The sequence below is a fragment of the Symphalangus syndactylus genome, chromosome 8, assembly GCF_028878055.3.
Source record: "Symphalangus syndactylus isolate Jambi chromosome 8, NHGRI_mSymSyn1-v2.1_pri, whole genome shotgun sequence".
Classification (NCBI taxonomy): Eukaryota; Metazoa; Chordata; class Mammalia; order Primates; family Hylobatidae; genus Symphalangus; species Symphalangus syndactylus.
The window spans coordinates 131,802,169-131,815,777 of record NC_072430.2 but is presented as its reverse complement, the minus strand read 5'-3'; the positions used below and the strand labels follow the sequence as shown (position 1 = coordinate 131,815,777).

At 39.8% G+C, this 13,609-nt stretch overlaps 1 protein-coding gene across 2 annotated transcripts in view; it reads left to right on the top strand.

The window, feature by feature from the left end:
• COL4A4 (collagen type IV alpha 4 chain) overlaps nucleotides 1–13,609 on the top strand; it is a 322,996-nt gene that overhangs the window by 161,037 nt on the left and 148,350 nt on the right. For both annotated transcript variants that reach the window (XM_055290810.1, XM_063645750.1), the window contains one exon: nucleotides 8,057–8,228. In XM_055290810.1, the coding sequence (XP_055146785.1) occupies nucleotides 8,158–8,228 (71 nt within the window). In that variant the 5' untranslated portion in view covers nucleotides 8,057–8,157. The remainder of the gene's footprint in view (nucleotides 1–8,056; nucleotides 8,229–13,609) is intronic.

Below are 13,609 nucleotides of genomic sequence, written 5' to 3'. Positions count from 1 at the left end.
TCCTATGTTTGTGTGCTATAAACCCATTATAGGTTTCCTATGTTTGTGTGGTATATCTTTTTCCAGTCTTTTATTCTCAGAGTGAATTTATGCTGACTGTGATTCTACCTAGAATTGTCCTTCTGTGTATCTCCTTCTAACTAACTGAAAAATTTATCCCTTGTAATTTTTCTCTCCTGATGTTTAAAAGGTACTTTATAAGGTACTGTCATAGCTTATTCCCTTTTTTTTTTTTTCCATTTCCCCAGATCTTCCTTCCTTCCTAAATCAAGTCTTGTCTGCTTCCTGGTGTCTGCCTGGCTTGCCCTGGTTTTCACTTTTTTTCTTTTTTTTTTTTAGACGGGGTTTCACTCTGTCACCTAGGTTGGCTGCAGTGGTGTGATCTCCACTCACAGCAACCTCTGCCTCCTGGGCTCAAGTGATTCTCCCACCTCAGCCTCCCATGTAGCTGAGACTACAGGCATGTGCAACCCAGCTGGCTAATTTTTTTTTTTTTTTGGTAGAGATGTGATTTCACCATGTTGTCCAGGCGGGTCTCAAACTCCTGGGCTCAAGTAATCCATCCACCTTGGCATCCCAAAGTGCTGGGATTGCAGGTGTGAGCCAGCACGCCTGGCCAGGTTTTTATGTTTATTGCTTTTTCCCAATATATTGTGAGCTCTTTTTTTTTCTCCATGGCAGATTAGAAAGGAAGGAAAGAAGCATTTATTGAGCTGCTCCTACATGCCAGGCATTGCTGTAGGCACCAAGTCCTACTCATTTAAGTCCGTTAGGTATTAATTTACACACTGAGAAATCAAGTGTTCGCAGGGGCTACAAACTTCCTAAGGATTACATGGCGAAGTGTAATTTTTAGTTGCATAATTAATTAATTACTTATATGATGGGAGTCATCAAGATCTGAACACAAATCTTCTTAACTTCAAAGCTCTACTTTTATTCACTAACCATGAGCACAGAGATAGCAATGGAGGTAGGCAGACGGTTTCCATGGAGGGGAAGTGGCAGCAGAGGTGAGAAGTCATCGAAGGCAAATGCTAGCTTCACATTGTAGTTGGGAGTGGGCCCTGCCCAGTGGAATTGTTGAGTATTACCGCTGGAGTTCACCCCCAAGGCAATTCTGGGAGGTCCGAAAGGTCCAGAGAATTCAGATAGAGTCTCCAGCCCTACTTAGGGGGAAAACCATAAAGCAAGACAAATGTGGGGGATTAGTGGTTTTGGCAAGAGACTTGACAATACTCTGAATCAAGATGTCATTCTTAACTTGGAGGCAAAGGGCTCCTCTGATTTGGAAAGTCAGTTGTATATTTTTGGAACGTGTATCACCTTTGGGTGGTTCTGAGAAGTGACAATATTATGGTTGCTGTCAAATTTTCTGTTGATATTGGGAGGAGACCTCAAGGGGAAAATGATAATAAAAGCCTATATTGCCAGATGGTGGGTGAACTGAGATATGGTCCAATTGCACTAGCAAACTCAACTCCAATGTCAACTGAGCACTCTGCAGCAGTCTCAAACAGTTCCGCTGAATCTGGAGGGAAGGAAAGGTGGGGATGGGCTTGGCCACAGTCCAGCACATTCTGATCAAGTTGGAACTCCGAGTCATTCTTAAGAATTTAGTTGAGTAATTGTCCAGTTTTCCTTGCTGCTTCTCAGAGAACATGAAGCTCCATCCACATTCCAGTGGTCCATGGGCCACACGGACTCATGACCCACTTTGAAAACCTTGGGATGTGGGATGAGAGTGACTGTTTTTGCTAAAGAGCTCAAACCAACCTAAATTCTTTGAAAGTCTGAAGGTAGAGTCAACCCCAAAAAGTGGGATTTTAGAAAGAGCAAAACCAAGTAACCAGCTTGTATGTTGGGAAATGGTTAGGTTGACTCTGACCAGAAAAATATGTGGCCCTCTAAAGGAGATGTCCAGGTGGATGGAGGTGAATAGGACATGTCATTCTTTTTCTGGGAACACTTTCATGACCTCTGAGATCCTCTGCCTATTTCTCTACAAAAGCTGAATATTTGAGAATTCTGTTTTAGAAAGAGAAATGTATATAGAAACAGGTGTTCAAGCAATCACAAAAATTATTTTAGAAAGAGAGAATTCAGATGGCTCAGTGTCAAAAGGCCAAAAAGGGAAGCATGTGCAGTCATCGAGTTAGTAGTAAATTATTTTACTGAACCAATAAAAAATTATCATTAAATAGAAATCAAAGATTTAATGTTACTTTGGAAGAGGAGAAAACATTTTTATGCTTCTGTTACCTTTCTGTGACTGGAAGCATCCAATACTCAGTGTTCTGTTTATCTGGTCCCCTAATCTTGGACATTTCTCCTCCCCCATTTGATGAGAACCCCAGCAGGGTGTATTTGTTTTCAAGATTGGGTTGCTGAGAAAATAAACTCCCTGTGGTAGAGATAATGATTTGGAAGATCTCAGATCTTGTTCCCAAACCTGTCATTTGGAAAGCATTGGGCAGAGACTCATAAGAAGTCCCAGGGGAATTGGAGTCCAGGAATTTTCATAAAGGAGTGAAGCGGGGAGAAAAAAGGCTCATGGAGTTAGAGGAGGATAACAAAGTGGTATTTGCTGAATGTACATGCTGGAAATTACTGCTGCTGGGAAAGAGGCTGTGAATCTTACTTGGGTTGGTGAGCAAGGTGGACGTCAAAGGCCCAGGGTGCGTATGTTCCATTTCCCTCTTGGAAGAGAGGAGGAGGAGGAGGAGGAGGAGGAAGTGAGCTGCTTCTTGTGGTGGTAGAGTTTTGGACCCAGCTGTGAAGGGTGGGGCTGTGCTTTCTGTCCAACTGGGCTGCAGAGGTCAGTTTGCTCAAGTAAATTGACCATAAGACTTTATGTCAGGAATGGCCAGCTCTCAGGAGTAAGCTGATCATTTATCCTTTCATGAAACCTTCATGAAACCATCTGTCCTTCTCTTTTTGCATTTTCCTCTTTTGAAACAGGTTTTCATGCTTACTCAGTGTGTTCGTTTTCTCTATATTCAGTTTTGCCCTTCACTTTGGCCTGCCTCAGCCATCTAATGTCCAATTCTACCTCAGGGTATCTCCTGATGCATTTTTCTTTCTTCGTCTCTCTCTTTCTCTCCTCTCTTGGATTCCTAATTTCAACTCTCCTAGAGGAGTGATCCACATTCTGTCTGTACCATCCTCATCCCAGAGTCAGTTCTCTGTCACTCAGCCAAGTTCTGGGTTGGGCTGCTTTGGGTCAGTGGCTTATCTCGAGCCTTTCCGTGTGGCTGGGGAGACAAAATCAGGTGATAGAAAACCTGGCCATGCCTCCACATAGCTGAGCTGAAGGTGGGGCTCTGACACAACTGTAGAGAATGCACCCTTCTCGAGAATAACAGCAAAATAAAGCATACCCTTTAAAAGGCACAGCACCTCTGCAGAAGTTTCCTGTAGAGGGAATCTTCTAAAACTGTTGTCTGCAATGTTAGTGCTATAACACTTTGGCTTGTTGCTGTTATGATATGGTTTGGCTGTGTCTCCACCCAAACCTCATTTTGAATTGTAGCTCCCATAATTCCCAAGTCTCCTGAGAGGGACCCAGTGGGAGACAATTGAATCAATGGGGTTATTTGCCCCATACTGTTCTTGTCGTGGTGAATAAGTCTCATGAGATCTGGTGATTTTATAAGGGATTTTCCCTTTCGCTTGGCTCTCATTCTCTCTTGCCTGCCACCATGTAAGATATAACTTTGTTCCTCATTCACCTTCCCTCATAATGGTGAGGCCTCCCTAGCCATATGGAACTGTGAATCAATTAACCCCTTTCCTTTACAAATTACCCAGTCTCAGGTGTGTATTTATTAGCAGTGTGAGAACAGACTAAATACAAGTTATGTTTTTTTGTGATAGTGATAGACTCGAACAGAAACACACTGCTTCATCTATTCCCACATGATGACAACTATTCATTTGTGAGAAGGTAGATGAGTGGAATGCTCTTCTGAGTGATAGGGTATTTTTGTTTGGTGCAGTCAAAAGCTCTGTTGAAACAAAATATTTTGTGCTCTTAACACAGGTGGTTGCAACAAAGAAAACCCTCTTAGATTGTTGTGGACAACATGTGGCTGCACTTAGCGAACTGCAGGGCGCCAGGCACACTGCTGTTTACAGCGTCAGGCCAACAGCAAGATGGAGGCTCTGCTGAGCTGTGATCTAGCAGTTGCATCTTAGGCAGGAGAACAGTCATAAAAGTCTCTGCAACTCTTTTGTGGCTTGTTTTAAGGCCTGCTTCTGGTGAAACAGTGAAAAGGGCAGTTTTTAACCTTTAGCAGCTCACTTGGGAGCCAAGAGACCAGACATGAAGATAAAGATAGTTAAGATCCAGTCGGCCAGGCGCGCTGGCTCACGCTTGTAATCCCAGCACTTTGGGAGGCCGAGGCGGGCGGATCACGAGGTCAGGAGATCGAGACCACGGTGAAACCCCCTCTCTACTAAAAATACAAAAAATTAGCCGGGCGTGGTGGCGGGTGCCTGTAGTCCCAGCTACTCGGGAGACTGAGGCAGGAAAATGGCGTGAACCCGGGAGGTGGAGCTTGCAGTGAGCCGAGATAGCGCCACTGCACTCCGGCCTGGGCAAAAGAGTGAGATTCTGTCTCAAAAAAAAAAAAAAAAAAAAGAGGAGAGCTGATATGGTTTGGCTCTGTGTCCCCACCCAAATCTCACCTTGAATTGTAATAATCTCCATATGTCAAGGGTGGGACCAGGAGGAGATAATTGAATCATGGCGGCGGTTTCCCCTATGCTGTTCTCGTGACAGTGAGTGAGTTCTCAGGAGATGTGATGGTTATATAAGGGGCTTCCCCCTTTGCTCAGTACTCCTTCTGTTTCCTGCTGCCCTGTGAAGTGGTGCCTTCTGCTATGATTGTAAATTTCCTGAGGCCTCCCCAACCATGCAGAAATGCGAATCAATGAATCTCCTCTTTTCTTTATAAATTACCCAGTCTCGGGTATTTCTTCACAGCAGCATGAGAATGGACTAATACAAAAGTGTATAGTTTAAAAATTTATATTATAAGATAATTCTTATAATAAGAGAATTCTTAGTAGAAGAGCAGAGAAGTCCAAAGGTAGCTAAGCTGGAGTGTCACTAGGGAGAAGGGACACATACTGGAGTCAACAAACTGGTTCTGCCACTTATTAGCCTTGTGACTTTGCACAATTACTTACATTGATTCACTTTTTTTGCTGCACAATGAAAATATTAATTTCCTTACTAAATCATGGTGAGAATTAAGTGACTTGATATCCTACATGTGATCAAAGTGTCAGTTTCTCTCCACTTTTCCCAAGGCCAGTTATCCCTCTCTCATTCTTCCTTATTCCACGCCCTCACTTATATTCAAAGTTAGTCTCCTTTCATATCCCCTATTAAATATACTTGATTTACATTCAAAAGGTCCCAAAGTATCTTCTATATGTTCATTTACCCAACCAATATATATTGAGAACTTAATACATTCCAGGCACTATGATGGCACTGGGGATACATCTGTGAATAAAAAAAGACAAAATCGCTACTGTCATAGAGATTATATGGTAACCAAGGGCATGTGATGAGAATGCATTGGCTACTCCCAGTGTCCTTTCATTGTTTTGTCTAGTGAGAAACGAGTTATGCTTCTACAAACTGGCCCATCCATCCATCTGTCTGTCTGTCTATCCATCTATCCATCCATCCATCCATCTATCCATCCATCCAATTAAAATGTACTGAGAAACTCCCAGGTGTTAGGACCATAATCAGCCTTCCTTCTCTGGAACGTGACCACAACAACACTCTATTTTAATAAAATTTTCCTCTGTACAACCTTTATCACAATACATGTGAATTTTATTTGTATCATATATTTTGGGATTAAAATGTAAATACCTCTGGTTTTTCTTTAATTTTTGACTGTGTTTCCTATTTGTTAAAAAATATCAAATGCAATTTAAGTATTCAAACAATTTGCGTTTTCCTTCCAAAACAAGAATTTGTTTTTATTGATATGTGCTTTAGACAAGCTTGTCCTACCTGCCTTATTTTGTTGTTGTTCTGTTTTGTTTTAGGCTTTTAGCAACCTGAAACCATGATTTTTAGTTTCTGTCTCTAGTGATAAGCAGAAAAGAGAGATGAGGAAGGGGCTTTACTGGCCCAACCGGAAACAGAAACTAGGAAACTATGACTGAATTCTCTCCCTTGGGCACCCCTGAGTTTATAACTAAAACAAATTTAAAATTATGGATTTAGGGATAGGAAAAGATCTGGGTGTTCAAAGTGATTCGGTTTCTGCTTGATATTGAAACTTTATTGTAGAATGTTGTTCTACCACTTACTTAGGAAACAAGTCTTCCATACATACGGCATTGAATTAATTTACTCAGATTTTACCTAGAAATTTAAAAATAGTTGGTAATGGCCAGGTGCGGTGGCTCGTGCCTGTAATCTCAGCACTTTGGAAGGCTGAGGCAGGCTGATCACCTGAGGTCAGGAGTTCAAGACCAGCCTGGCCAACATGGCTTAACCCCGTCTCTACTAAAAATAAAAAATAAATAAATAAATAAAAAATTAGCTGGGTGTGGTGGCACACCAGCTGCTCAGGAGGCTGAGGTAGGAGAATCGCTTGAACCCGGGAGGCAGAGGCGGCAGTGAGCCAAGATCGCGCCATTGCACTCCAGCCTGGGCAATACCCCATCTCAGAAAAAAAAAAAAAAAAAAAGTTGGTAACGTTGAACATTCCTGGTTTCCTTCTGTCTACCTAATACTCATAGAGGCAGGTCTTTTAAAGAAGCTGAAGTTTTTTAAATGATACATTTCAATTATTTGAGCCAAATACATCTTTTATCAAAGTAAAGAGTTCTTTGAGTCAAGTTTTAAAATATTTTTTCTTTATCTATTTATATATCTTTTATCAAAGTAAAGAATTCTTTGAGTCAAGTTTTAAAATATTTTTTCTATTTTATATTGATAAAATTAAATTTTATCTCAATAAAAATATAATTCACAAGATAAAATAAAATTCAGCATTTTAACTCTTTTAAAGTTTACAATTCAGAGGTTTTTAGTATATTCATAATGTTGTGCAGCCATAACAACTGCAATTATATCATCCCAGAAAGAAACTCTGTACCTCCCAATTCTTTCCTCTCCCAAACCCTGACAACTATCAATCAATTGCCTATCTATCTGTATGGATTTCCTACTCTGGACTTTTTATATACATAGAATCATAAAATATGTGGCTTCTTTCACTTGGCACAATGTTGTCAAGATTCATTCATGCTGTAGCACATATCAGCACTTCATTCCTTTTCATGGCTGAATAATACTCCATTGTATGGATATACCATATTTTCCTTATTCATTCACCCACTGATGGACATGTGGGTTGTGTTCACCTTCTGGCTGTTATGAATATGCTTCCATGAATATTCATGTGCAAGTTTATATGTGAACATGTGTTTTCAATTATTTTGGGCATATACCAGGAGTAGAATTGCTAGATCATATAGTAACTCTATGTTTAACTTTTTGAGGAACTGCCAAAATATTTTTCACAGAGGTTGTATCATTTTACATAAAAATACTTTTATATGTATTTGCTGTATGTGTACAAATACACAAAAATGTATATTTGTATACTAGAAGTTTCCTTTTTTAGTTTCATAAAGTAAAAGAAGCATTTGAGTGAATTTTAACTTGGATATTCAAGGGAAAAAATTAAACAGAAGAAAATTCCACGTAGCAAAATGAAGCAATTATTTATACATATATAAAAATATATTTTATATTTAAAATATATATTTTAAAAATATAATATATACACATAATTTTTCCATTTATCAAAAATATATTCATGATATAGAAAGGGTTTGAAGATTTTTTATTTCTGAAGATGAAAGCTGATATTTATTCGGTTTCACCATCATTAAGGAAAGATTGTTGAAGTTACCCTTTAGAAAATATTTCCATAACTATAAAAAATGAAAGTAATTATTTTCAACATTATAATGCATGCTGTGTTTTAAGTGATATATTTATATCTAACAGGAACAGACTTTGACCCAGAACACAGAACCTCACTTGTCAACAAGAACCTTCTGGAAGAGAAGACTGGCAGAATATTTTTTAAGTACTAAGACTTGCCTGTGATGTGGTCTCTGCACATAGAACTAATGAGGTGCTCCTTCAGATTGACCAAGTCCTTGGCCACAGGTCCCTGGTGAGTATCCTCAGTGTGATTGCCTGCTTTTATTTAGTAATTTCTACTCAATGTTTGTTGTATGGATGTAAATCATCTGAATGCTTAATATGTCAAAAAGCCAAATCATTCCAGAAAGCTAAGGGCATGTCTGCCATTTCATGACTCATTTTTATTATTGAACACCACCCCTCTCAATTTTCCCTGAAATGCACCCACATAATCACCAAATGGGAAGTCGCACAAGGAAAGGCCCCAGATTCTTGCTCTCTTACTCACTAGGTTTCAATAGCAAAAGACTTATATGCCCGAAGTTTCAGGGTCCCTATAACTAGTAGAGTTAGGACAGACTACTTCACAAGTACAGATTAATAACACCCCCAGCCCCCCACAGATGTCCACATCTTAGTCCCTGGAATCTGTGAATATGTTATGTTACATGGCAAGGTGGCAAGGGGTAATTAAAGCTACAGATATAATTATGGTTGCTAATCAGCTGACATTGAGATGGAGGAGTTGACCTAAGCCTGATTATCTGGATGGGCCCAATATAATAACAAGGATCCTTGGAAGTAAGGGAGAGAAGCAAGAGAGCAATCGGAGAAGGAGCTTTGACTACAAAAGCAGAGGCCAGTGGTATGCAGCAAGAGAGACGCAACTGGCCATTGCTGGCTTTGAAGGTTGAAGGGGACCAGGAGCCAAGGAATGTGGGCAGCCTCTAGAATCTGGAGAAAGCAAGGAATCAGATTCTCCCCGGGGACCTCCAGAAGGAATACAGCTCTGCCAACACCTTGGGTCTTGGCAGTCAGACCCATTTCAGACTTCTGACCTCCAGAACTGTAAGATAATATATACGCATTGTTTTAAGCCTCTGAGTGTGTGGTTACGTGTGACAGCAGCAATAGAAAAACAGGAAACCAATATGAGATTGTTCGGCGAGACTCAAAAAGACATTGGGAGTTAACAAAGGGAAATGGTAAACAGTGAAAAAATACAAAAAGTTCTGAGGATGATGAACAAGAAATGATGGGGAGTGAAAGAAGTGAAGGTGGTGGGAAGGAATATGGTCCAGTCTTAACTGATTTGGAGTGGACGTAGAAGAAATGGAAAGGAATCTTAATTGTGGATTTTTTTTTAAAGTAAAAAAAAGAATGATCTTATTTTTTATTTATTTATTTATTTTTATTATACTTCAGGTTTTAGGGTACATGTGCATAACGTGCAGGTTTGTTACATATGTATCCATGTGCCATGTTGATTTCCTGCACCCATTAACTCATCATTTAGCATTAGGTATATCTCCTAATGCAGTCCCTCCCCCCTCCTCCAACCCCACAACAGTCCCCGGAGTGTGATGTTCCCCTTCCTGTGTCCATGAGTTCTCATTGTTCAATTCCCACCTATGAGTGAGAACATGCGGTGTTTGGTTTTTTGTCCTTGCGATAGTTTACTGAGAATGATGTTTTCCAGTTTCATCCATGTCCCTACAAAGGACATGAACTCATCATTTTTTATGGCTGCATAGTATTCCATGGTGTATATGTGCCACATTTTCTTAATCCAGTCTATCGTTGTTGGACATTTGGGTTGGTTCCAACTCTTTGCTGTTGTGAATAGTGCCGCAATAAACATAGATGTGCATGTGTCTTTATAACAGCATGATTTATAGTCCTTTGGGTATATACCCAGTAATGGGATGGCTGGGTCAAATGGTATTTCTAGTTCGAGATCCCTGAGGAATCGCCACACTGACTTCCACAATGGTTGAACTAGTTTACAGTCCCACCAACAGTGTAAAAGTGTTCCTATTTCTCCACATCCTCTCCAGCACCTGTTGTTTCCTGATTTTCTTAATGATGGCCATTCTAACTGGTGTGAGATGGTATCTCACTGTGGTTTTGATTTGCATTTCTCTGATGGCCAGTGATGATGAGCATTTCTTCATATGTTTTTTGGCTGCATAAATGTCTTCTTTTGAGAAGTGTCTGTTCATGTCCTTTGCCCACTTTTGGATGGGGTTGTTTGTTTTTTTCTTGTAAATTTGTTTGAGTTCATTGTAGATTCTGGATATTAGCTCTTTGTCAGATGAGTAGGTTGCAAAAATTTTCTCCCATTCTGTAGGTTGCCTGTTCACTCTGATGATAGTTTCTTTTGCTGTGCAGAAGCTCTTTAGTTTAATTAGATCCCATTTGTCAATTTTGGCGTTTGTTGCCATTGCTTTTGGTGTTTTAGACATGAAGTCCTTGCCCACGCCTATGTCCTGAATGGTATTGCCTAGATTTTCTTGTAGGATTTTAATGGTTTTAGGTCTAACATATAAGTCTTTAATCCATCTTGAATTAATTTTTGTATAAGGTGTAAGGAAGGGATCCAGTTTCAGCTTTCTACATATGGCTAGCCAGTTTTCCCAGCACCATTTATTAAATAGGGAATCCTTTCCCCATTTCTTGTTTTTGTCAGGTTTGTCAAAGATCAGATAGTTGTAGATATGCGGCATCATTTCTGAGGGCTCTGTTCTGTTCCATTGATCTATGTCTCTGTTGTGCTACCAGTACCATGCTGTTTTGGTTACTGTAGCCTTGTAGTATAGTTTGAAGTCAGGTAGTGTGATGCCTCCAGCTTTGTTCTTTTGGCTTAGGATTGACTTGGCGATGCGGGCTCTTTTTTGGTTCCATATGAACTTTAAAGTAGTTTTTTCCAATTCTGTGAAGAAAGTCATTGGTAGCTTGATGGGGATGGCATTGAATCTATAAATTACCTTGGGCAGTATGGCCATTTTCACGATATTGATTCTTCCTACCCATGAGCATGGAATGTTCTTCCATTTGTTTGTATCCTCTTTTATTTCATTGAGCAGTGGTTTGTAGTTCTCCTTGAAGAGGTCCTTCACATCCCTTGTAAGTTGGATTCCTAGGTATTTTATTCTCTTTGAAGCAATTGTGCATGGGAGTTCACTCATGATTTGGCTCTCTGTTTGTCTGTTATTGGTGTACAAGAATGCTTGTGATTTTTGTACATTGATTTTGTATCCTGAGACTTTGCTGAAGTTGCTAATCAGCTTAAGGAGATTTTGGGCTGAGACAATGGGGTTTTCTAGATATACAATCATGTCATCTGCAAACAGGGACAATTTGACTTCCTCTTTTCCTAATTGAATACCCTTTATTTCCTTCTCCTGCCTGATTGCTCTGGCCAGAACTTCCAGCACTATGTTGAATAGGAATGGTGAGAGAGGGCATCCCTGTCTTGTGCCAGTTTTCAGAGGGAATGCTTCCAGTTGTTGCCCATTCAGTATGATATTGGATGTGGGTTTGTCATAGATAGCTCTTATTATTTTGAGATATGTCCCATCAATACCTAATTTATTGAGAGTTTTTAGCATGAAGATTGTTGAATTTTGTCAAAGGCCTTTTCTGCATCTATTGAGATAATCATGTGGTTTTTGTCTTTGGTTCTGTTTATATGCTGGATTACATTTATTGATTTGCGTATGTTGAACCAGCCTTGCATCCCAAGGATGAAGCCCACTTCATCATGGTGGATAAGCTTTTTGATGTGCTGCTGGATTCGGTTTGCCAGTATTTTATTGAGGATTTTTGCATCAATGTTCATCAAGGATATTGGTCTGAAATTCTCTTTTTTGGTTATGTCTCTGCCAGGCTTTGGTATCAGGATGATGCTGGCTTCATAAAATGTGTTAGGGAGGATTCCCTCTTTTTCTATCGATTGGAATAGTTTCAGAAGGAATGATACCAGTTCCTCCTTGTACCTCTGGTAGAATTTGGCTGTGAATCCATCAGGTCCTGGACTCTTTTTGGTTGGTAAGCTATTGATTATTGCCACAATTTCAGAACCTGTTATTGGTCTATTCAGAGATTCAACTTCTGCCTGATTTAGTCTTGGGAGGGTGTATTTGTCGAGGAATTTATCCATTTCTTCTAGATTTTCTAGTTTATTTGCATAGAGGTGTTTTAGTATTCTCTGATGGTAGATTGTATTTCTGTGGGATCGGTGGTGATATCCCCTTTTTCATTTTTTATTGCATCTATTTGATTCTTCTCTCTTTTCTTCTTTATTAGTCTTGCTAGCGGTCTATCAATTTTGTTGATCTTTTCAAAAAACCAGCTCCTGGATTCATTAATTTTTTGAAGGGTTTTTTGTGTCTCTATTTCCTTCAGTTCTGCTCTGATTTTAGTTATTTCTAGCCTTCTGCTAGCTTTTGAATGTGTTTGCTCTTGCTTTTCTAGTTCTTTTAATTGTGATGTTAGGGTGTCAATTTTGGATCTTTCCTGCTTTCTCTTGTGGGCATTTAGTGCTATAAATTTCCCTCTACACACTGCTTTGAACGTGTCCCAGAGATTCTGGTATGTTGTGTCTTTGTTCTCGTTGGTTTCAAAGAACATCTTTATTTCTGCCTTCATTTCATTATGTACCCAATAGTCATTCAGGAGCAGGTTGTTCAGTTTCCATGTAGTTGAGCAGTTTTGAGTGAGTTTCTTAATCCTGAGTTCTAGTTTGATTGCACTGTGGTCTGAGAGACAGTTTGTTATAATTTCTGTTCTTTTACATTTGCTGAGGAGAGCTTTACTTCCAACTATGTGGTCAATTTTGGAATAGGTGTGGTGTGGTGCTGAAAAAAATGTATATTCTGTTGATTTGGGGTGGAGAGTTCTGTAGATGTCTATTAGGTCCACTTTATGTAGAGCTGAGTTCAATTCCTGGATATCCTTGTTAACTTTCTGTCTCGTTGATCTGTCTAATGTTGAGAGTGGGGTGTTAAAATCTCCCATTATTATTGTGTGGGAGTTTAAGTCCCTTTGTAGGTCACTGAGGACTTGCTTTATGAATCTGGGTGCTCCTGTGTTGGGTGCATATATATTTAGGATAGTTAGCTCTTCTTGTTGAATTGATCCCTTTACCATTATGTAATGGCCTTCTTTGTCTCTTTTGATCTTTGTTGGTTTAAAGTCTATTTTATCAGAGACTAGGATTGCAACCCCTGCCTTTTTTTGTTTTCCATTTGCTTGATAGATCTTCCTCCATCCCCTTATTTTGAGTCTATGTGTGTCTCTGCATGTGAGATGGGTTTCCTGAATACAGCACACTGATGGGTCCTGACTCCTTATCCAGTTTGCCAGTCTGTGTCTTTTAATTGGAGCATTTAGCCCATTTACATTTAAGGTTAATATTGTTATGTGTGAATCTGATCCTGTCATTATGAAGTTAGTTGGTTATTTTGCTCGTTAGTTGATGCAGTTTCTTCCTAGCCTTGAGGGTCTTTACAATTTGGCATGTTTTTGCAGTGGCTGGTACCGGTTGTTCCTTTCCATGTTTAGTGCTTCCTTCAGGAGCTCTTTTAGGGCAGGCCTGGTGGTGACAAAATCACTCAGCGTTTGCTTGTC